Source organism: Spermophilus citellus, assembly GCF_964194105.1.
Source record: "Spermophilus citellus genome assembly, chromosome: 9".
NCBI classification, from domain to species: Eukaryota; Metazoa; Chordata; class Mammalia; order Rodentia; family Sciuridae; genus Spermophilus; species Spermophilus citellus.
Genome location: NC_138191.1, coordinates 54,702,381 through 54,728,084, shown reverse-complemented (window position 1 = coordinate 54,728,084; position 25,704 = coordinate 54,702,381). Strand labels below are relative to the sequence as shown.

The 25,704-nt window shown below is 31.8% G+C and overlaps 1 protein-coding gene across 4 annotated transcripts in view; it reads left to right on the top strand.

Moving 5' to 3' along the window:
• The window catches only part of PTBP2 (polypyrimidine tract binding protein 2), a 71,159-nt gene that overhangs the window by 34,513 nt on the left and 10,942 nt on the right, over window positions 1–25,704 (top strand). For all 4 annotated transcript variants that reach the window (XM_081305328.1, XM_081305327.1, XM_081305326.1 and 1 more), the window contains exons 6-8: window positions 3,935–4,099; window positions 4,186–4,296; window positions 12,189–12,384. In XM_081305328.1, coding sequence (XP_081161454.1) covers window positions 3,935–4,099; window positions 4,186–4,296; window positions 12,189–12,384 — 472 coding nt within the window. The remainder of the gene's footprint in view (window positions 1–3,934; window positions 4,100–4,185; window positions 4,297–12,188; window positions 12,385–25,704) is intronic.

Below are 25,704 nucleotides of genomic sequence, written 5' to 3'. Positions count from 1 at the left end.
TGGTTCCCCCATCCCCACCACCATTAGTGCTAAAGAGGCATCATTTAATCTGAGCCAACAAAACTTCTTTAGAACTTCTGATGACTTTAAGGGAGGGTGTGTTGTTATTTTTGTTTTTCAGTTGTAGGGGCTGTCAAAGGAGGAAAAAGGAGTTTAGCTGTTTGTACATTGGCTAGATGTTCCATTAATCTTTTTGTATTCATTCTCTTCCCTTCTCCTGCACCTGTCTGGTTTTAATCTGATTTCTGTAATTGTCATCCCTTCATTGCTATGATTTTACTATGTCTTCTGTTCCTTTTGGTTCCATTCATTTTTCTCTTTCTGGGGAATTTAATTTTCAGCTAATGATGACCTTCGTTGCCTTTAGTGATTGCATTTGTTTCATTTGCTATATACTTATAGGAATTAGAGCTTCCTAATAGAAGAGAGACAAAATGAAATATGTTTTAACCATGAATTCTCCTACAATCCTTCATTAATTACCAAATCCTATCAATTTATTATTAATTTTCTACCTACTGTATTTCACTGCATAATCATTGCCAATTTTATGCCAAATTATTTTTGCATAAGAGAGGGGTGTGACAATTAGGTGAAGCATTTTTTAAATTGTGCCAGTATTACTTCAGAATTATTTATTATTAAACTGGCTTTGCAAGATTAGGGTGTACGCAGTATTCATGAATATATGTCCAAACTGGTGCACATCATTTCTTTGTGATAGTTTAGCAAACATTTTTCCAATGTGGGAAAAAGAAAGTTAACACATAGTTGTTACTGATTTGTGCATTACAGTCTAAATATTACACTTGATAAAATTTACTACAGTGTTGCAAAGTATGTACTTAACAAAATTTAATCTCTTGTGTCTGAAGATTCTGCACTGCTGATTGGTTTCATTATCTGATGTGCTGTTCTCAATGCCACTTATATAAAATTTATTTACTGTTAGTAGTGCAGCATTGTAAACAAACCACACAAGTCAGCTTTCAGAATGTACTGACAACGTGTGTGCATTGAGAATTCTGGGCTTGTGGCTCACAGTGCGCAAGAAGACAAATGCACATCCGTATGCCACTGGTGAATACATTGCCGCTCTATTTACGTTTTAATCAGAGTGACCAACAGAGTTATACCATGCAACGAGTATGCAATGAAAGGTTATAGTGGCAACAATTGGGCCGTAAAATATGGTAGTTTTTGCCATCTCTCCTACTACATATATTGCTCAGACACTATTGTCTCTTGGCTATATTACAACAGTTTCTTTACCAATCTACTGTCTTTTCCTCCTTGAATTTTTTTTTCTAGTACAACCAAGTCCATATCTTTCTAAAGCACACAAGCCCAACTAAGTTATTCCCCTGCAGCAGGTCCTTTTCATGAATAAAGATCTATTCCAAGGTGACTATATATTTTTTGTCTTGTGGCCATCTGTTTTCCTATACTTCTGTCTTGAAAGTAATGATAGGTCCTCTAACATGACATGGTTTCTCTTCATTTTAGTCTTTTACTACCACTGTGCTCTCAACTATACATGGAATATTGTGCTCTGCTTGCCTTTGCACCAATTTTTCTCTCCTTACTTTACATGGCCAGTTGTTAAATCTAGCTGTTTCTTTTTCTAGAAAGCTGTCCCTGATCCACAAATAGTGGATTGGGTTTGAGGGCTTTTAATGCAGATTAAAATCACAGTAAGATACTACCATAAACATACCAGATTGGCTAAAATTTTTTAAATATGTATTATCAAGTGTTTGGTGTTAATGTAGAGAAGCTAATATACAAGAGGTGGGAGTATAAATTGATAGAAAACCTGGAGTACCCACTAAAGTTGGACATAGGCATGTCTTTGACTTAGTAAATCTAATCCTAGTTATGTATTTGAGAGAACCTATTATATATGTGAAACAAAAGATTCATTCAAGAAAGTTCATATAACTATATATAATACCCTAAAGGTGGAAGTGATCCAAGTATCCAGTAACAATAGAATAAATTTTGGTGTATTTATTCATTGGAATACTGTGTGGCAATAAGAATGATAAGCTATTAGTACCTGCAAAACGTAGGTGTTTATCATAAAATAATGTTTATTGAAAGAGGCCAGATGAAAACAGAATATATATGGTATTATTCCATTTATATAACTGTGACTAGGCATGTGTTGGACTTCTAGAGCATTAATAATGTCCCTTTTTAAAAATAGGGGTAATTATTTTACAGAGATGTGCAGTTTGTGATATTTTATTGAGCACCATTCGTAGGATTGGTGTCCTTGTCTCTGTATATGATTTTTCCCCCCTCCACTACTGGGAACTGGAGCAAGGGGTACTTTCCCACTGAGCTATATCCTCAGCCCTTTTAATTTTTAATTTCAAGACAGAGTCTCTAAGTTGCTAAGGCAAGTCTCAAACTTGGAAACCTCTTGCTCATCCTTCTGTGTTGCTGGGATTATAGGCATGTGCCATCACACCTAGTTTCTGTGTATATGTAGTGTTTTGATAAGTTCATTTAAATCTAGATTAGCCATCTTAATTGCATGAATAGAAAAATAAACATCTAATAAGTCATTTGTTACTGATAGAAGAGAACACAGCTGTTAGGCTAAAAAAGGAAGATGGAGAACAATGAATAATAGTAGGGAAAAAAGTATGAAGTAGTTGCATGCATATATGTCTATATATGTAGATAGCCATCTCTGGAGTAATACCCAAGATCATTTTGGTATTGGGATGATAAGGGAAAACAGACTTGTGAGTCGCAAGAGAAACTTCACCTTTTATTTTAGTTCAATTGTATATCATGAGCATTTGATTCCTATTTTTTAAAAAGCATTTCATTATTTGTAACAGTATATGTTAGTGCTTTTCTAAGTTGTGGTATTTTGTGCTCGTTATTGTAGATAAATATATGTTAAGAACATGATCACTAAAGAGGAAAATAACATTGCAGTGAACTACTTAAAATAATTAGAAAAATTAAGTATTCTAGAAACCTTTTAAAATATATTTTCCATAGTAGCATTAGGGTGTCTATTATAAATATTCCCCATGTCTCAAAATAACAGGTTTTAATTGAGTTACTTGAGCTAATATATATAAGTTCACAGTTCATTATTTAATTTAAATGATGAGACTTGTCTAGATGAGATTTTGTACTTCTTAAGTCTCAAGCAACATGATCCCTGGTAGTATTTCAGGGATTCTTACTTATTTTTATTTGTGAACATTCTTATTTATTCTTATTGGTGTCCTAATTCTTTTGTATTCTCCTTCCATTTCATCTAGCACTGTAGTATGTTTATATTCTGATTTATCTGCAAATGTAGATTTTTCAAACCATAAATTAATGTAAAGAGATTTGTCATTGTTATGTGTAATAATTATTTACTTTGGTGTATGTTTTCTAACATTGGATAAGGTAGGAAGAAATTATTTTCTTATCAGAAATCTGTCAGAGTAATAGAAAAAGGTAGATTAGTGATAATATACAGTTTTTTTAGTGCATTGAACAAAATTTCCTAAAACTACTATATTTTTTCAATTTTATGTTAATCTTTCACACTTAAACCTCAGAGTCTTATAATAATCTATCAGTTAGTACAATTTTTTTGAATAATCCAGTAGTTTTCTTGTTGAGATTTGCTGTATACCTATTTTATGGAATGAATAATGTTAGATTAAAGTTTTATTGTTTCCTAAAGAAAAGTTTTTGTTAACCATTTCTGGATATATATATAATCAGATCACATCCTGTTATAGTGCCTATTTTTGATTGTTTGTCCAATGTAGGTGCCAAAACCTAAGTAACATTTTTTAAATAATACCAGTAGAATATGTGAATTACAGACAGACCGTAGTATAACATGTAACAAAGTATGAGTGAAAATGATAGGTGTATTTTTAAAACTACTTTCTTTTTACATTTTCAGCGTGCACAAGCAGTGCTTCAGGCTGTGACAGCTGTCCAGACAGCAAACACTCCTCTTAGTGGCACCACAGTTAGTGAGAGCGCAGTGACTCCAGCCCAGAGTCCAGTACTTAGAATAATTATTGACAATATGTACTACCCTGTAACACTTGATGTTCTTCACCAAGTAAGTTTAATTTACATACTTATCTATAAAGAGAAGAAATAGTAATACAGCAGAGAAGAAATGTTTTGCTTTTAATGTTTTAACAGATATTTTCGAAGTTTGGTGCTGTATTGAAGATAATCACATTTACAAAAAACAACCAGTTTCAAGCTTTGCTCCAGTATGGTGATCCAGTAAATGCTCAACAAGCAAAACTAGTAAGTCTAGAGCTTCTTTTGAGTTAGTGGTATTTTTTCATTTATTTATATATATATAAAATATGTATATATTATATATATAATGTACCCCTATGTATATTTATTATTTACATATACATAAAATATGTATATGCTTTATATATATATATATATATAGTACCTATGTATAGTGTTATAGATATTTGTGATATATACCTATGCATATATAACATAATATATTGATCCTTATGTAACTTAATAATGCATATAGCATTATAGATAGTAAAAATATTAACATAATTTAGGATACCTTAGTAATTATAAAAATGTATATTTAAGGATAATCATGACTGTAGTTATATAGACTTGAATTATTTTACATTTTTTAAAAATTTTTTTATTACATTTTTAAGTGCAAAGTTTTGTGCTATTGAGAAGATAGGAGTGTATTGTGTATTGTGCATGCACACCTTTATCAAGATTTTTTGTAGTTTCCAATGGGAGTTTCAAAGTAATTTTGAGATAGTTTGGATTAAATATATAATGTAAATGTAGTTCAAATGCTGTGATAAGTTTTGATTTAAGATTATATCAATATTCTTTTAATGATTTCCTTTTTTAATAAAGACAGATTTCTTAAATAGATTCTGCTCTTTAAGTCATATCTTTTGTTTGTTTGTTTGTTTGTTTGGCATTGTTAGATATGGAGGGGAAGAGATTTACTAATAGAAGTAAATTTCTGCATGTTACCTGCCATTGAAAACTACCATGCTAGTATATTTTGCTTCCAAATGGCTAAATCTTCTTTTTTGTGTATCTTACTTAATTCTATTTTATTGTCTGTTTAACTTCCTGTGCCATATTTTCTCATTATTATTATTCCATTAATTAAACCATTAAAAATACATTATGAAACCATTAAATCTTTATATACCTTTGTCTTAGCTCATTTTCTTTCTTTCCCTTATTTTTAAACTAATTATGGTTTCTAGTATTACAGTGCTTCTCTTGATCAAGGTTATTTATTTGGAACTCAGACCATTTTTGACTTTTGCTTCATTGTATTTTCATCCTCAGTGTCTCATTTGGGGAGATGCTTTAGGTAGCAGAAACTCTGTACTACTAATAATAGCATAATTATAATAGTTTACCAAGTACTCTTATCCCATTTTTTTCTCACCATTAATCTGTGTTTTAAAGAGAATAGGGTTTTTTCCCCTTCCTTTGTTACAGAATGATGCTAAGATGTAAAAAAGGTGAATTGCTTATAATACAATCTGTAAGGTAGACGTTTTTCAGATAGTCTTTTTATTCACTATGTTGCTACTCGCTCAGTGGTTCCCAGGTTATGTGAACTCATCTTACTAGGCTTTCCTTTTAAGGCATAGGTTAACTATGATCATTCTTTTTTCCCCAAAAATAATGGTTCTTGGCATGCACTGACCCCGCCCCCAACATTGTATATTGTATATAAGAAATATAATATTTTGTATACATCGAGTTACCAAAATCAGTGTTATATGAGTTTTTATTAAGAGACAATGTAGAAGCCATGGTTTTAACAGCATTTTTTGCAACTTTAATTATATTTTAAAATGGTATACATTTTTTTGATGTGGAATATTTTATTTGCCATTCTCTTCTGATCCTAGAGGAAAAGTATTTGGTAAAGAAACAGTGAAGAAGGGGATAGGAAGGGCAGCAGAATACAACAGACACTAGTATGACAGTATGTAAAAACGTGGATGTGTAACCGATGTGATTCTGCAATCTGTATTTGGGGTAAATATGGGAGTTCATAATCCACTTGAATCAAATGTATGAAATATGATATGTCAAGAGCTTTGTAATGTTTTGAACAACTAACAATAAAAAAGAATAAAATTTTTAAAAAAGAAAAACAAAATAAACAGTGAAATAGGATTTGATTAAAAGTTTTAGTGCATTGGGCTGTAATTCTTACAGGAAAAATATGTGTGCATCTTGTCTGAAGTAATCTGTAGTTACATTTAATTTCATGATAAAAGAGTGCCTCAATTATGTTATGTGTTTGAGATTTTCATTTAACCAGTCTTTGGTGTGCTGATAAGAAGCATTAAACCACAGGTGTTTGTGTATGTTTATCTTCACTCATTTATATCTTCTCTACAAAGATCTAAAATTATAATTCTGAGAGGAGATGAGTATATTACTAAGTATGTATTCTATATTCTGGTAATTGAACTTAATTTCATGACACTTACTCAAGAAGGGAAAAGGTCTTTATTTTCTAAGCTTCCTTGCCCCATTGTTATATGATCTAGACCTCTTGGTAAAATTTTTGATGACTTCACTTCTGCACATTCTTCATAGCTGCATCAAGGCTGTACTCAAAGAACACTGAATATCATATTATCTGATAACAATTATCAGTTAAACTCATGAGCATCATCTACAAAGAGACCTTCTATTCTTGTTTGAAAAATCTCTTTCCTTCAAGGAGAATGTTGTCTTTCACAGTGACCATATCAGATAGAAATTTCCCCTTCCATTGTGTCTTTACTCACTCTTACTTATTTGTAGAAAAGCATCTCATGGAAACTCCATTAATTATTTTTTTTTTAAATCTATATGTGCACCAATCTTTCTCTTTGAATAAAAGGTATAGATATTTCTTTACCTAAGATCAGTAAAAAACAGATCCCATAATCTACTGCCTCCTAAGACACTTGGCACTGTCATCTCTTCTTTCCCTTTTATTTTCTCTATATTGGCTACTTTTATCCAGTAGGTTCAAACCTCTTCTATTTTAAATTTAACTCAACTTCAGGTAACTCTCCATCTATAATTCTAGATACCTTTCCAACTATCATCCTGCTTCTCCTCTCCCTTTTGAATTATAACCAGACTTCTATATAAGCTGTCTTTAACTTTAATATCCTCTTTATTTTTCTAGTGTAATTTTATTTCAGCCCTGTTTACCCAAATTAGTCTTCTGAGTATCACCAGTGATCATTAAGAGTACCTAAATCCCTATAGTATTATTCAGTATTAAACGAGTGTAACATTTGACACAGTAGACCACTGTCTTTAACATTTTCTCTACTGGTCTCTCAATACTTCTCACCTAGATTTATCCTCTTTGGGTATTTCTTGTTACATCCTTCTGACTTGGAAGCCTTATCTGGAAGCCTTATCTATTCTCTCAGCTCATTCTTGGTTATGCATAGTATATCATTTTCTCTAGCTCAGACCTTTTCTCAGTGACTCCAGACCAAGAATGCAGTAGACCATTGGACCCTTTCAAATGAGTATATTCAGCTTCTGCTTCTGGCATTCCCTATGTCACAGCATAAGGTACCAACTTGAGTCTCTTCAGCAATCTAGAAAACAGAATTATTCTTCTTTCTTCCAGGCTAGCACCAAATATTGATTCTAGCTCCTAAATTTCTGTTTGAATCTGATCAGTTGTCTCCAGCTCTCCTGTTATCTAAACAGGTATTTTTCAGAGAACTGATATCTGAGGCTTTTAGGGGCTTTTGCCTAAGTACAAATCAGCATACTTCTAGCTACAGTATGCCAACTATTGATGTTGATATAAATTATAACACAGTTTCTTATCTTCATGCAGAGTGGCTTGGGCTGCTGGTTCATGGACTTTTTTTTGAGTAGCCCTGGTCTTAGCCATCCTCTCAGAAATCTCTGCTTATTGGTCTTTTGACTAAACTCACCACTTTGACATCTTCCCCTACACCCATTATTTTTCCACAGAGTACTGAGAATAGTCTCAAAATTTTATTTCTTCTATTCTCAGTGCCTTTTAGTGATTGACTTTTGTCCTTTAGGATAAAGTCTAAAGTCATTAACATGACTTATGAGATTATAAATCATTCCTTAACTTGCCTCTCCTGTCTTATCTCCCATCTCTTTGGCTCTATTGAACTTTAAGTAGCTTGCATATGCTGTTTTTTTTCGGATCCTTTAGGTTTACAAGTTGCTATTTCATTTGCTTTTGGGGGGGGGCGGTGCTAATAGTGCTTTTTTATCTCCTTATGCTTAACTTCTGCTCATCTTCCTCTTTCAAGTATCAGGTTAGAAGCCTTGTCTCAGAAAGTTCTTCTTTTTCACCTGGATTAGATTTTTATAATTATTTGTTAAATGTGTATTTTCTGTCAGATTATTTATTAGGGCGGATACCATGTCAGCTTTGTATCTTTTAAATTTATTGAACATTGACATTTAAGTTGGTAATCAAAAGCCATACTAACAATCCAGTTATCAAAAAGAAACCGATCTTGCGCACACCTGAAATCCCAGAGGCTCTGGAAGCTGAAGTAGAAGGATCTTGATCAAGTTCAAAGCCAGCCTCAGCAATTTAGTGAGGCCCTGAGCAACTCACCAAGACCCTGTGTCTAAATAAGATACAAAAATGGTCGGGGATGTGGCTTTGGTACCAGGCCCCTGGGTTCAATGCCTGAAGTGGCAAACCATACACTTACTGATCTAAGGTCAGTGAACCCAATAAAGGTAAAACAGCAAATCATTATTAGGTTGCAATTTAGTCACCTTGCTGAAAAAAACAAATCAAGACAAATAGAATATTTTTGATCAGAAGAACAAATCACATGCAGGAGAATAATTATCTATGAATGATAATAGGACATTCAGAAAGAAAAGAATTAAAAGTCAAGGAAACACCTTCAAAATACTTAAAAGGAAAATGGGGCAGAGTTTCTTAAAATATGCTATATTCATATAATAGAGTACTATTTGGCATTATAAAATGATGTGGAACTGAGACATTTAGCAACATTATTTGGCTGAGTAAAAGATACTGGAATCAAAGGAGTACTTTCTATAAGGTTCTGTTTATGATGAAAACTATCAGATCTGTCATCATTTGCAGGTGGTTCACTGGCTGGGAAGGGATATTAGGGTTTTTGTATGAAGATGATAATATACTATACATATAGAGTATCATGGGTTACAGATATATACATTTCTCAAAGTTAATTGCACAGATTACAAGACGCAGGAAGAGTGTCAGACCCAAGTCTGAGGTAGAGATGAGTTGGTGGGTGCAGACTGATCTGCAGGCTCAACCCTTTTCCACACTAACAGGACCAGCCAGAGGATCCACTTCCGTGTGCATTCTGATGGGGAAGTTATAGCACATAGACCTCATTAAAAATTGACGTGTCTTCTCTAGTTGATCACTCCATTGATTAAATTAATACATATTTTATTATATTTTATCATGTGGGTATATATTAAATATAAAATTATTTTTATATTTTATAAATAAATATCTAAATCAATAAAAATGTAACTGATCTTCACGTTTATGTATTATCTTTTAGAAAAGTTTTGTTCATGTTTTGTAGTATGAAGTATAAACACATAGGCTTTCCCTTGGCTTTATTTTTTGTGATACTGGGGATTGAACCGAGGGGCGCTACCACTGAGCTATACCCTCAGCCCTTTTTAAGAATTTTTATTTTTAGACAAGATCTTGGTAAGATCCTGAATACCTCCAACTTGTGATCCTCCTGCTTCAGCCACCTGAGTTGCTGGGATAATGTGTGCACCACCACATACAGCTTCTTTGACTTTAAAAAGTGCAACTTTCATGGTTTGTTTGTTTGTTGGTACTGGGATTGAACTCAGGGACATTTGACCACAGAGCCACACTCCCAGCCCTATTTTATATTTATTTAGAGACAGGGTCTCACTGAGTTGCTTAGCACCTCAGTAAATTGCTGAGGTTAGCTTTGAACTTGCCATTGTCCTGCTTCAGCTTCCCAAGCCACTGGGATTAAAGGTGTGCACCACTATGCCTGGCTAGCTTTTATGTTTTTGAGGAATAAAATTAATACATAAAAATAGCCCAGTTTTTTTGATATAGACATGATATAGTTTCCTTTTCTCTTGGACCTTATAAAGTTTTTTATGTGGCTAAATTGTAGTACACATGAGTAGGAAATGACTTTTTTTGTTTGTTTTTGTTATGAGAATCAGCTTTTCATGAGCATTACCTCTTTTCCTTTTGGAGATTACACATCTTCGGTTACTAATAGTTAAAAATAGAGTGAAATGTTTGCAGAAGTAAAAGCATATCATTCATTTAAATTTTTTTGAGAGACCTAATGGAATTATCTTTTCCTAATTTTTAAGACAAACATTCTCTCTGACATCTGTTTAATTCTATTTCACCCTTTTAGCATTTACTATTTATGTATTCCACATTCATATTAATGAAGGGTTTATTATGAAACTCATGGTTTTAGAATATTTAGGGAACTCCTGCATAATCTGTTAGAGTTTTATGTTGGTAAATAAAAGGTCTTAAGTATTTTATCAGTGTTATAAGCCTAATATTATATTCTTGATTTTGATTTTTTTTCCTGACTTGCTAAGATAGTTAAACAATTTGAAACTTAAGGTTTCCCTTAAGCATTTGTTAAATTCCCCCAAGAATCATCCTCATAAAAATAAGTTAGGCAAATAAATAGTAAACATTGAAACAAAATGGAAATGTTATTGGGACTTTTCATATTTTTAAACTACATGCAGTGTTTCATTGTGCTGTTTCAAATGCATTCTGTGTCTTAACATCTTTCTTGCATTTTGATGACCATGTTTTAATCAAATTTTAAATTCACTATGAAATTTTGTTCCTGCTAGATTCTTTTTATTGTCAAAGCTGTCATTGTGAGTTGGTACATTTGAAAGATCTTATTGCAGAGTATCTTGCTTTTATTATCAAAAAATCTTTGCTGCAGTAAGATCACTGAATTTCCTGTCGCTAAACCACAGGACTTACTTGTGTGCTGTTCTTTCCTGGATATCATAAATACGAGAGCTTGAAGTGAGATTGCATATTTTTTTTAACTTGATTTTTCTTTCTACTTTGTTTATGATTACTTCAGCTAGCTACTGAAAATTGCTGGATTGCTGTGTACAGGCATCCTTATTTTTCTTTGTTGCAGACAGTTTTAATTTAGTTCTTGTTTGTGTTTTTCCCCAACTCTTATACCTTAGGTATGATTGTGTAATTTCCACCTACATAAAGATTTTTCTAAAAGTTTAAAAGGAAAATGTCAAAAGTTTCTAGAAGACTTTCTAACACTTGGCAAAATTATTGTTGACAATTTGGTAGTATAATTCCATGTTGCTTGGAAATAGCTCTCAGAAGACTTTGTTTGAATTCAGTAAATTTTTGTCATTACTTTTAACATTAATCTAGATGACTCAAAGCTAAATCTTACAAGATCTCATTTTCTCTTTGATATTATTGAACTAGTAACCTGAGAGTAATTCGTTATTCATTTATTTTTTACATATTGTATGGAAATATACATTCTAGAATTTATTTGATTGATATTTTCTTTATATGAATACTACATAAGTAAATTTTCAGTATTTGCCTTTACAGCAGGGTATTGGATTAATTTATATTATAATGACTGGTAAAATTGACACTTGGCTTCTACTTTTATTTGATGGTAGGTGCCTTAACCCAAATGGAGTTTAAATGCTAATGTGTATAAAGTCCCTTTAAGATAAATTTTCACCATTGGTTTATAATGGATGAATTTCTGTTGAATTAGTTTTTAGGTTTTTAACTTGGCAAATATAATCATATAGAACTAAATCTTGTTATTAAGGGAAGATTTGTTTTTTGAGAGAATGAGAATATGTGAATGGATTAAAGATTTATGTACTTAAGCAGCTGTAGAGGTTTACTCTTTTTGTTACAGGACATGTGTATTCTAGTGAAAATATTCTATTTAAAGAAAATAGTGCTTGGTGGAAATTAATACATTTACTGTGAGAATAGCACAGTATGATGTTTGAAATTTGCATCTTTTTCCTGTTTTGCTAATTTCCAAATGTTATTAAAGATCACTGATGTATTTTATTCACTTTTACAGGCCCTAGATGGTCAGAATATTTATAATGCTTGCTGTACCCTAAGGATTGATTTTTCCAAACTTGTGAATTTGAATGTAAAATACAACAATGATAAAAGTAGGGATTATACTCGACCTGATCTTCCATCTGGAGATGGGCAACCTGCCTTGGACCCAGCTATTGCTGCAGCATTTGCCAAGGAAACATCTCTTTTAGGTATGATTTTTATTGTTTCTTCCACTTTCTCCCATTTGTTAAATGGGACAGTGCCTCTTAAATTCCAGTAAGTATAATGAATCCCTCATTTTGGACTTTTTAACAAATTATGTCAGGTTTCATGACCTATTGTTTTTCTTACATGAGAAGGCATATGAATGCTGTTAGAAAAAGTATTCTTCATTTGTTTAATATAGTGTTAGTTTGTTCTCCCAAAACAAAAGTAGAAAAGTTTTATTTAAAAATATCATAGAGTTTTAATAATATGTTTATGCTTCAAATTTGATGTCATACTTTCTATCCAAGTCTAGGCCTAAGACCCTTGTTCCTATTCTTTAAGGAAACATCTTATTGTTTTACTTTAGTGCTGCATAGAAACAGTGATGTGTTAATAAACAAAGCATATAACTAGAGGAGGTGTATGGGTTTTTTGAAGCATATTTTAAAAATGATGATTTTTGATAAAATATATATTTGCATTTTCTCTTATTTACATTTTATCTTGTCTACCATGGATTTAAGCCATCTACTACAGTATGAAAATATGCAACTGATAGTTGATGGGGTCGAAGAAAAAAATAAGGGAAAATGCTATTTTTGTAAGTAAGATGAACATAGTGATTTACAGCTCAGATGGAATTTTAGCTGTTTGGAAAATTGATTGTTTTGGTATTTGTAACATTACTTTAAATCACTTTTTTTTGGATGACATACTGACTCTTGAGTTTAGTTTATGTCCATCATTTTACAAAGTCATTTTAAAGAATATTATAATAAAGTGATTTTTGGAAATATTTATTTGCTATGGAGCTGTAATAATAATGCTGTTCATTTGTAAGTATGTATGCATAAATGTTAGGTATGTGAAGTGAGAAACTAGAATGTGCAAATGAGCAGTTGATATTTCAAAGTGATTCTGATGACTTCAAACAAAAATGACCCTTGCAGTTTTCTGATGTGTCTGGCACAGGCCACAGTATTTATCATGGCTGTAATAGAAACTTTAGGTTGCTAACACTCTTTTCATACAGAATCTCTCTTACTATATGGGCCTAGTTAAATTGAAGCCTTCAGTTTGGCTTGCAAGTTAATAACATGACTATTTTGGAGTATACAGTTTTTAAAGACAAGGTCAAGATTGAGACGACAGTGAATGATACATGACTCTTGCTTTTAATTCTTACTATCTGTTATTAAATTCTACTGATATAATTTATATTAACTTACAGAAGAAAATAGAATCAATCAACATTTACTTACTGAGTAGTTTCTAGGTCTTAGGCATTCTGCCAGGCACTTGGCAGCTATATTATTGAATCCTTACAATAGTCAAATAAAGGAGATGTTAGCACTAAGATTTTGTGGTTTCTGAAAATTTTAAAAATTCATGTGCAACTCATTAAAGAAACAATTTAAGGATAAAATACCAAGAAACTCCCATCTAGCATCAAGCATGAACCATAGTAATCATTTCCTTGGACTCTTAAGAATCTATGTGTTTGCTCATTTGGTTATGCTGGATGTGTTTGGTTTCTGAGTAAGTTGTATTTAGAAGTTACCTGATTGTTCTCCTAGGGAATTCATCAACCCCCGCCCTCCACCCCTGTGATCTTGAGAGTTGGGTGAAATTTTTAAAGAAATAATAAATATTTTTTTATAGAAGATAACAAAACCCTAGCACAATTTACCTTCTATCTTACTTCATACTCCATGCTCATATTCATTTTTTTAGTGTATTACATTTTTGCATTAAATGCATGTAAATGTCTCAGGTTTTTTGTTTTGCACACAGTGCCTTGGATCAAACCCAGGGCCTTAAGCATATTACACAGACACTCTACCATTGAGCTAAGTTGCTTAGTCCTTTTTTTGTTGCTGCTGTTATTGTTGTTTTGTTTTTTTCCTTTTTTTATTTTGGAATGCAAGGCCTTGAATATTGTACGCATGTGCTCTGCCACTGAGCCCCGTTGCTTAGTTCTTAATAAATTTGTCTAATGTCTTCCAGTCTTATGTTGAATTTTTTTTAATAGCATAATTTGTTTTGGCATTTCTGCATGATAAGAAAAAGGAAAACATTTGGTGGTGAAAAAATTGTGAATTCACCTTTCCTAAATACCTTCATGTTTTGCCTATTTTAATGGTTTTGTATCTTTTTATAACAGGAGTTTTTATTGTAAGCATTCTCAAATTGCTTTGAAAGTAAGTGACTGTACTTTAAAAATCAAATCATAGACTCTTTAGTATTGATGTTTATAAGATATAACCACTCATATTTTGATATTACCTGTGAAAATACTTTTTTATAGAAAATTGAAGTCATACTGTAGTTGTAGTTTTGTGTTATTTTTTAGAAATTGTAATTTTAGTTAGAACTTCTAACAAAATAAAAATTTTATATCTATACATTATGGTATTGAAGATGTCATACTTTTGAAAGTTAATTAGTCTACTTTTGTACTTTACTAAAACAACCTGTATAGGACTTTTTGCCCTCCAAATTATTTCCTTAGATTGGATTTTTAGAACAAGAACTATTAAGTCAAAGAAACTGTTAAAATCTATTGATGGTGTTGAAAAGTTATTCCCAGAAGGACAGTATTAATTTAAGCTAAAATGAATGGTTATTCTGTTTCCATATTATATTAATTTGATAGGAAAGTGTCTGTTTAATTTGTATTATGTACTAGTTTGTTTCTTTTTTGTGCTGAGGCTCAAACCCAGAACCACCTAACATATGCTAGGGGAGCACTCTACTACTGAGGTATACCCCCAGCCCAAGTTTGCAAATTTTAGATACTTATTTGATATTTACAATTCCTGAATGAGTTGTCTGGACTCTTCCTGTTGGAATATGATGTAGTTCTTACAAGTGCATTAAGGATTTACGTTCATTGTTTGTTATCTCCTTAAATATTTCATATCAACAGAAAATTGTCCATTTGCAGGACACAAATATAAATTGATAACTCTTTTGTTAAATATTTAGAAGCAGATTCACTGTGTGTATTTGTGTGTGTTTCTAGCCTCTTGACTGTATTTCCTTACTTTCAAATCAGTATTACAAATTTTATTTTAAACAGTTATTTCTTAAAGCTACTATTTATACCTAGTTTGCATTTTTTCTTTAATGCTAGGATCACAGTAACTCAGAAAATGTAATTTATCCAAAGAATGGAGACAGTGCTTTATAATTAGTTAGAAATCTGACATCTAAATGCATAATCACAAATCTGGCAGACTATTAGTCATTCACATATTCTATTTCAAAGAACAATGTCGTCAAAAGTCCTTGAGATTATAAATTAAGACATGGTTATAATGATCATTTTGTCATGTTAAAAAGTGTAGTTAATTTATTAGGGGGTGGATCACTTTTAGGAAAATTGCCAAAAGTAATTTTTCATGATCATGTTGTCTACATTTAAAAATTAGGGTATATAAAACATCAAAAGAATACTTCCTTTAGAATTTTCTATGTACTTTAAATAAAATAATAGCCATTATTATCATATAGTCTTAAAGCAAACTTTTGTTGTCGATCTGATGACAGTTGTAAAGAGATAAAGTAAACCTTTTTAAATTAAATAGCCCTTAATTAGTGTTAATCAAACTTTTGCTGCATATTAAGATCACTAGGCCCTGCCCCACACACTGAGAATCACTGGGAGGCATTGGTCCAGGACATTAGTATTTTTAAGATCCCAACACTGTTTTCCTGTGTAGTGAGAGTTGCAAATTACTGCTATAGAAAAAAAGTTTTTCATTTTTTTAGTCATAATATGATCATTACACTTAACAAAATTGACAAATGACTTCTTAATATTACCAAATACCTAGCCATATTAAAATTTTCTGTTTTTAAGTCTTCTGCTTCCAACTGAGATCCATTGATTTAATGAAATAACTTAGTTACTGTTCTGGAAGTTCCACAGTTTAAATTGGTCTGTTTCTTTGTAATATCATGTTAATTTGTTTCTCTGTTTGCTGAAGTGGGTAAACTGGGAGTTAGCTCCAAAAACTATGTTACATTCAGATTCTGGTAAAAATTCTAGCAAAATGGTAAGTGTTTGTGGTTCATCATATTTGTCTCAGTAAGTGGCATATAACAGCTGGTTACCTACTTTTAGCAATTTTAGTGATGCATTAAGATTGGTTGTGGTACTGGGTGTGGGGGTACACACTTGTAATCTCAGCTACTCAGGAGGCCCAGGCAAGAGAATTGCAAGTTCAAAGCCAGCCTCAGAAACCTAGTTAGACCCTGTCTCAAAATTTTAAAAAATAAGTAAAAAGAGCTGGGGATGTAGCTTAGTGGTTAAGTGCCCCTGGATTCAACCCACCCCCAAAGAAAAACAAATATTGTAGTTTCCGGTAGTCACATTGATCCTTCCATTATTTTTTCTGCTAATGTTTTTAGTGTTCACTAATGGTTTCTGCCTTAATTTATTATACCAAAAAACAAGTGTGAAGATTTTTCACTCTACTATATATATTCTTTCTAGATTGATTGAAAATATAAAATAGAACTCTCCTTCATAAGCTATAACTGTTTACCTTAACAGTTTGTGCAACACAGTTAAATTCTTACATTTATTTGCTAATTTCAAATGGAACAAATTGTGTCCAGCTTTTATTTTTGGTTAAATATTTAAAACAGTTTAGGATGGGTAAAGCATTGATTCTTTCCCATGTCTGCTTTAAATTTCATAATCTGTTCATTGTTCCCAGGTTCTGGTAGCCCCAGAGTGGTTGAGATGGTGATCTTAGCCTAGAAGTGAACAATTTTATTTTTTCATTTATTATTTTAAAATTTTATTATTATTGTATGTAATTATCCTACGTCAGCTGCCCATAAATGGAAGGGAAGAGGATAAAGGACTAAACAGAGTTAATTAAAATTTAGACAGGTTTCTCAAAGAAATTCATTCCCTTTAAATAAAAAAAACAGAAAGTATGAAATTTTCTTAGTAAACACCAGTAGGTTATTTCTTAACAGCTAATTATGAAAAGAAAATAGCCTCCATCTATGACTGGTAAAAATTCTAGCAAAAATTCAGTAAGAGTTAACATCCTTTAGATCTTCTTTTTTTTCCATATAGGTGTATATGTGTAGTCTGTGCATATTTAGTCATTTTGAATATGATTCTATAAGATGTACAGAAAAACACCTTTTTTTGAACATTGTTGTATGTGTGCTTTTATATTTCCTCATTTTGGAATAATGAGAAAAAGAACTACAATGCTAGACAAATGCTAGAACTATAAATGCTAGAATGTAGCAGTTAGGTAATAGTACCATATATGCTTTTGAAATGGATATAGGTAAAGCTTATATATTTTAAGGAAATAAGGTTCATTGTTGTCTTTTAGATATTAATAAATTTGAGGCTATGCAGAGTTTCACTATTCATCAATGATTCTGTTGCTAATTTTTTTTTTTTTTTAACTGAACATTTCAGTAGCTTCAGAGCTTAGAAAGAATGGAAATACTGGTTGGTATTTTCATAAATTTTAGTTAAGGCTATTTTCAGTTAACTAATGTGATGTAGGCAATTAAGTACTTTCCTAAAAGGAAACCTCAATGGAAAGAGTCATGAGGATATGTATATACCAGTTTCTAAGAAGTGGGGTAGTTGAGCACTTACGAAGTATTATGGACTGCAGCCATAATGTAAACAGTAGAAGATAGAAGTTATTACATCAATTCGGTCTTACTTATTGACCGTGTTCTGAATAAATTGCCATTACTATATGACAAAAATGTTATTCATAAACATTCTTTTGACTATCCCACGTAGAATTTTTTCATGAAGTTCTTAATGGTCTGTCTTTTATTTATTTCATTATTTTTTAGATTCTCAGATTTTTTAAATTTTATTTTTAGTTGTAGATGGAGCACAATACCTTTATTTTATTTATTTTTATGTGGTGCTAAGGATCAAATCCAGTGCTTTAGATGTGCTAGGCAGGTGCTCTACCACTGAACAACCCCAGCCCTTAATAATCTTTCTTAAACTAAGTCATTGTGTTACTTATTATATTGTTCTCAGCTGTAGTTTTAAGAAATTTCTTCTATTTATTAATCTTGTATCTACCTTCCTTTACTTTGCCCATGACAGTCTTGTCAGATATTTGAAAATCCTCTCTTATATTCACTCTACACTTAGTACTTTAAGGCCAAATACCTTGAATTCTGAGATAATCAACTTTAGCCCTTGGATACAGAAGATAGTTTTAAATGCAATCAGATTGTAGATTTTATTTTGAAGAAATTTGGTTTTTTTTTTTTTTTTTTTTTTTTTTTTAGAGAGAGAGAGAGAGAATTTTTTTTAATATTTATTTTTTAGTTCTCGGCAGACACAACATCTTTGTTGGTATGTGGTGCTGAGGATCGAACCCGGGCCGCACGCATGCCAGGCGAGCGCGCTACCACTTGAGCCACATCCCCAGCCCAAGAAATTTGTTTTTAATGGTTGACAATTTTATATGGGATGGCTAAATCAAAGAGAAAAATTCTAAAGAAGTAAATTACTGCTGTTTCTGCATTTAGTAGAAGTAAAACTGTGTTTATGACTTCAGTATAAAATGGGTCTCTATCCAAAGAAGTAAAAACTATACATGAGGTTTTCACTATCAACTCTAAAGATACTCCATGAAATTATAAGATACAGATAGGGCATTTTATTTGGATGACATTCTTGATTTTTTTCTCCCTGAGATTTTTTTACCTTTTATTTCTAATCCTTTTTATTTATTTCACTTGTTGGTCTTGTTTTTAATTTAGAAGAGACATTGTTTCCCCACTCCTTCCGTGAATACCCTTCCTGTTTTCCCCACTTTTCCAGATTTACTCATGCCCTTCTTAAGTAATTGCCATGTATATTTCATATTTCTAGAAAGATTCTGCTTCTCCTCATTGGCATCCTGGATAATTCATTCATTACACCATTTGAACACTTTTAGGTACAGCAGGGACACAGAATAATAATAATGCTTCTGTTTTCAAAACTTGCATTCTGGTGAAAGCATTAAATGAGTGTAGCAGAGGCAAACTGAAATAATACATAGTATAAGTATGGTATTAGAACACAATGAGTGTTTTTTCCATCGAAAGGAGAAATTGTGAGGGTTTTATGGGTCAGAAACGCATCATATGTAACAGTATAGGTCATATTTTAGGACTGGCAAATGTTATGAGTGATGCATAGGATAATTGGAAAAATGTGAAAGGTAGTGATGCTACAAAGAATTATGTGGGACAAGTTCTTAGAAACAATGTTATCCAAGAAATGTGAAGTTTATACTGGAATTACTAGTGTTTTTAAAGATCAAATGATGAGAGCTTCAGCATATCTGTAAACATCTCATGACAGTATGTACCAAGTCTAAGTTATTTGGCCTTCACCAGATCAGAGGAGTAACTGACGAAAAAATTGGTTAAGAACTTTTGCTATGAATAATCATCAGCTGTTTTTAAGCAGTTGAGTAAAACTGATCAGTTCAGTTTTAATACACCAACAGTGATTCCAGGCTGTTAGTTGAAAATGAGACTGGGATTACTAGATCAGAGATTGTTGGTCTAAGTAAGATATAATTGTGAATCTAAAGTAGAAGTAGGAAATGAGAAAACAATGTTGCTATAAATATGGGCAATAATAAATATAAAAGTAACACCATATGGCATTTGATATGATTATTTATGAAATGTAGAGAACTCCACCAGACCATATGAAATTTTGTCTAGGATTTAAGAGTTCTGTGAGGTTATGAATTCAGAGGCCACAGGTATGATATTGAAGGCTCAAACAAATATGATTAAAATTAGAAGTGACCATTTAATCCAGTAATTATCATAAGATTGACAAGAGTGGGTATCAAATTGCAAGAGAGTAAGGATATAAATATGATTTTTAAAAAGTACCTAGTATTGTATGAAGAAATATGCCACAGAAAGGAAGGAGAAATGGGTTGGTAGTTTCGGAATTAAGTGTTACCCAAAGGGAAATGTTTCTAGCGAGGCCGTATGCATAATAATAGGCTTCAGTTTCAACTTTCCTGAGTTCAAAATCTGGTTTGCCTTCATTATCTCAACTTTCACATTTGTAATAGATAGGATCATAATCCCTGTCATCTAAGGTTGTTGTGGGAATTACATGTGTTAATATGTGCAAAGAATTTTGCACAGTGCTTGGCTTGTAATGATGCTTGCAACATGATAGCCAGTATTTGTTTCTGAAGCTAACTTAAGTCCTTGAATTTATTTTAGTAGATTGGATCAAAAATACAGTAGAAATTTTGAGGATTAGAAAATAAGAGATACTCTTAAGGACCATTGTGAGTCTTAGTGGGATTTTTTTTAATCATGTTTATATAGACAAAGTTATCTTATTGATGATTATAGAATAGCAGTTCTGAAAGTAATATTGGGTGGTAATATTGATGAATAAAGCATTATTTTTCTTCCCTTTGGGGAAAGGTTTAGGGAGATAAATTGATTTTGAGGGGTTATTGAAGTTTTTTCATTATGACAAATTTTACTGTATTTTGAATTACAAAGCAAACTTGTAATATAAAATATAGGTAGTAATGATAGAAAATAGAGTGGATTTCAGAGAACAAAATAGGTATTGATGGGAAGGTTGTGGAAAATGAGGAATGGATTGTTTCAGGAAATAATCAAAATTATCATTTTTAAAAAAACAAATTTTTACTTCCAATACATGAAATGTCATAAGAATTGCCTTTCATATACAGGACTCCATACTTAAAGAGTTAGATGGGGCTTTTGGAGTTCCACCACCAGCGGTGTTCTGGACAGAAGTAATAAAGATTATTAACTACCAGATGTCTTGGTCAGGGAAGTGAAGAATGATTAAAAGAAATTATGTAATTAACTTTGGATGGAAGTTTTAGAATGGCAAGTGCAAGGATTAAAAATAAAATTCTGCATCTTTAAAAATCACAGGGTAAACATTTATTAGTTAAGAGTTGCTTAAGGAAACAACAAAATATGATGTGGAATTTTAGAAAAACAAGAAGAATATTAGGTGTAAAGTAAGGAAATGTGAATGAAGTGTACACTTCAGTAAATATATATTGGTTGATTAATTATACCAACTATTCCATGCCAATCTATGATGTTTTAAGGGAAAATTTGGTGCTCAAATTCTATAGAAACTTCATAATGTCTTTAACTTTTCTGTAAATATAATACTTTCAAATAAAGTTAATTAGAAATCACAATTAAAAATTGTCAGTGGTTTGAAATAAATTAGTAAAACTTATTTAATTCTTTAGTTAAAATTTGTAGACTTAAGGATGCTTATGTGTTTCAGTGAAATATGACTTGAAAGAAAGAGGGATAGCTAAATTATATCCCTTCTGTCCAATGTATGACTGTGTGGCTATCATCAGTTTATAATTTTATTTTTAGTTGCCAGTGGATCTCTATTTAATTTATTTATTCACATGAGGTGCTGAGAATTAAACCCAGTGCCTTACACATACTAGGCAGTTGCTCTACCACAGAGTTGCTCTACCAGCTCCTATCATCAGTTTTGAGTGGAATAAAGGTTAGTAATGATACAATGTCAGAACTCACATGAAAACTTTATAAATTTTTACATCACTCAGAATATCTGAGTGGCCTTGCTAATGAAGATCATTTTATGTGGAAAAGATCCCTGTGGTACTTTTTTCTTCAGCATGTGGCAGTTTACAAAAAAAGCTCTTCAATGTTATTTTGTCCTTATAACAGTCCTGGGAGTAGAACAGGCATTTTGATCTCTCATCATCAATATATGTAAATAGTGGTTTTTCCAGCATACCTTCTGCCTTAGTGATGGTTGGATATGATTTGTCCATCAAGGGTTTGTGTGTTGGAAATTTGGTCCCCAATGATGGAACAGGTGGTGTGACCTTTTTTTTTTTTTTTTTTTAAGAGAGAGTGAGAGAGAGAATTTTAATATTTATTTTTTAGTATTTGGCGGACACAACATCTTTGTTGGTATGTGGTGCTGAGGATCGAACCCGGGCCGCAAGCATGCCAGGCGAGCGTGCTACCGCTTGAGCCACATCCCCAGCCCAGGTGGTGTGACCTTTAAGAGAGAGAGATTAGTGGAGGTTGTTGTGTCAGTGAAAGTATTGCCCTCTGAAGAAATTGATGTAGTTCTTATGGTACTTTGATTCTTAAGAGATGAACCATGGACTGGCTACTTCCCAGTTGCTGACTTTTGGCTTCAATAGTATCTTGCCATGTGATATCTCCTTGCATGCACTCTCATCTTAATGCCATTCACCATGTTATAACACAGCCAGGGGAGCTATAACCAGAGGCCAGACAGATGGAGCTTGCCTGATGTGTGACTTTCAACTTCCAAAACTGAACTAAAAAAATGTAAGTACCTAGTTTCAGGTACTTGATTATAGTAACAGAAAATGGATTAATACTTAGCTACAAGTGCAAATCATTGCAATTATGATTTTTGTAGCTAAAAATACTATATTGGGAGCCAGCCTCTGTGTGTGTACGTGTATGATGTTTTATACAGCTTTGACAAAGTGAAAATGGTAAAATTATTATGTTATACTTAGAAGTTCACATTTACATGAAAAATACAGTGCAGAATTCTTTGCAGAATTTATTATAATAAGAATAGAACATCATGAAGTATTTTGTAGGTTTTTATATCCCCCACCCCCAGTACTGGGGATTAAATTCAGGAGTACTCTACCACTGAGTGATTCCCAGTACTTTTTAAAAAAATATTTGAGACAGGGACTCACTAAGTTGACAATGTTGGCCTTGGACTGAGTTGCTGGGATTATATACTGGTTGGTTTTTATATTTTCATTGCAACAAACATAATTTAGATTAAGTATAATTTATTTTATTTATCTGATTAACAGTAATTTTTCAGAGAAGAGTATATTACTTATCCTCAGAGGCTTTAAAAGTCCAGTAAAATTTTAAACTACCCTAGTGATTTCAAACTTTATAAAGGTAGTATATGTTTTCTTCTAAGATACCAGCTCAGAGAAGGAAATAATAAAGAAAAAAACCATATTACTGGCATTAAGAGCAGATGCTGGGGGAAAAAAGCAGATGGTAACTGCCCCTTGTCTCTTAAAGAACACTCTAGTACAGACTGTTTGAAATATAGAAAGATCCTTTGATGTAACAAATCACCTTACATAGTAGCATGGTGGGCAAGAAAGGTAATAAAGAAAAAAGTGGGGGACTATGAATTAGGGTTTGTAACAACAGTGGGAGTGTCCCAGCTTAATTCCACTTTTTGGTTAAGATTTTTATTACCTCCTTATTAGAGGGAAGTAAATTGCATCTGTTGAGTCTCAGCTTTTCTTTATTGGATAGTTGCCAGTCTTTTTGCTAAAGAACATTATCATTTATTAGAATACAGCTTTTCTGCATTTTTTTTTCCCTTTTGGCAAGAATGTTTTTGGTTTTTTTTTTAATCTTTTATGTCTTCCATACTAAAAAAGGGGGTTCCTACTTGCCATGTTAAATTCATTTTAATTATTAACTCTTTTAATCCCAATAATAATTTTGTCATGTTAAGACTTGATATTCTAAATAATACTATACCACCAAGTTATCTCCATTATAACAACCCATATCGCAAGACAGAAACACATTTTAAGAAAGTGTTTTTTAAATATTAAGTGTTTTTAGCAAGTTTTCTACCATATTTGAATTTATTGGTAAATTAAATAATCTCTAATTAGATTATTTAATTTGATTGACATGATAGAAATGTTATCAGTTTTTCACAAAAATTATATATTTAGATGATTGAATTTTTATAGAATTTTGTATGTTTTATGTATTTATGATTTTGTTTTGAAAAGTCAACAAGGAAAAAAGAGTAATTGGTGACTTAGAACTATAAATTTTGCAAGTGCCAGTAATGTATTATTTAAGTATGTACCTTAACATTTTTAAAAATTTCATGTATTACAACATTTTCTTTTCTTTGAAGTGAGTTAAATTCATTTTTAAAATTTGTTTGTATTTTTTTTTTTTAGGAATTCTTTTATACAAAGCACCATGCCAAGTATACCAATATTTGCAAAATGTTATCTAGAGATCCTTGGAAGTCCCTGATGAAAATAGTCAAAACTATTTTCATAGTACAAAATATATCTGGCATTTTTCACTTTTATTTTCTTGCTCATGGTGGAATATTCTCTATTACCCGGAAGGTCAATAGGATGTGTGATCTTTAAAAAGAAGTTCCTGGTTTTAATTTTTAATTTCTATTATGATAGGTGTCACTAGATATAACCCCAATAAACAAAAGCTCTTTGTGATCCTCAGTAATTTTTAAAAGTGTAGAAGGGCTTCTGACAAAGAAAAGTTCAAAACAATTCCAGTAAATAAACAGGAGATAGAGTATTCTAAATAAATAGGAAATAGTATGAGTCAAGAGTCAAGAAAATTCTAGGAATTCAGAAGTTATTTTAATCTGGGTACCCATCTGTCTAATTAATTCTTCAGTTATGTTTTTCTGGGTTAGTGGACCCTGTGAATCATGTCATGTCTGTCCAAAATGAAATAGATTTTTTTTTTTTTAATCATAGGAAAGGAGTTATAGGTAGAGCATAGGTAGAGCACTTGCCTCACACATGTGAGGCAGAGAGAATTTGAGATTTGATACTGAACTTTTTTTTTTTTTTTTTTTGCATGCCATGTATTGCAGTTGGTGGGTTTTTTTAAAAATTTTTTTGCTATCAACTTTGAATCTCATAAAGACCATAGAATTTAACTGAATTTTAAGTTACTTTTTTTTTTTCCTACTAAAAGCCAATTAAAGGCAGGAAAACAAAGAAATGATTTGACAATATAATGACTACATCTGGAATTTCCACTACTATTAAATAATTGTGTTGTCAACTTAAGTTGAATACTGTGTGCATTTGGCCAGAGCTGTCTGAAGTACCAAAATAGTGTTTAAAAAAAAAGTGTGGAGAGGTCCCTTTCCAAGAGAATGCAAGAAAAAGATTACTAAGTGTGAGTGTTTACTTAAGAATTAGAAGTGTATCTTTATGTGTATGTATCTTGGCAAAAAATGAAAATATTTATTGTTAAGTGGAAACTGTGAAATTTAATAATAACTATAGTATTTAATATGGAGAATTTAGTAATATAATACAGTAGTTGGTTAAAAGGATCCTCACTCATGGATCCAGAAAAGCACTGAAGACTGATGGTGCATTAGTAAATATTAATCATGAGAATTTTCTGTTTTTATTTATTTTTTCCCACCATCCAAATCTTGACTTTACTTTTAATATAAAAATGTG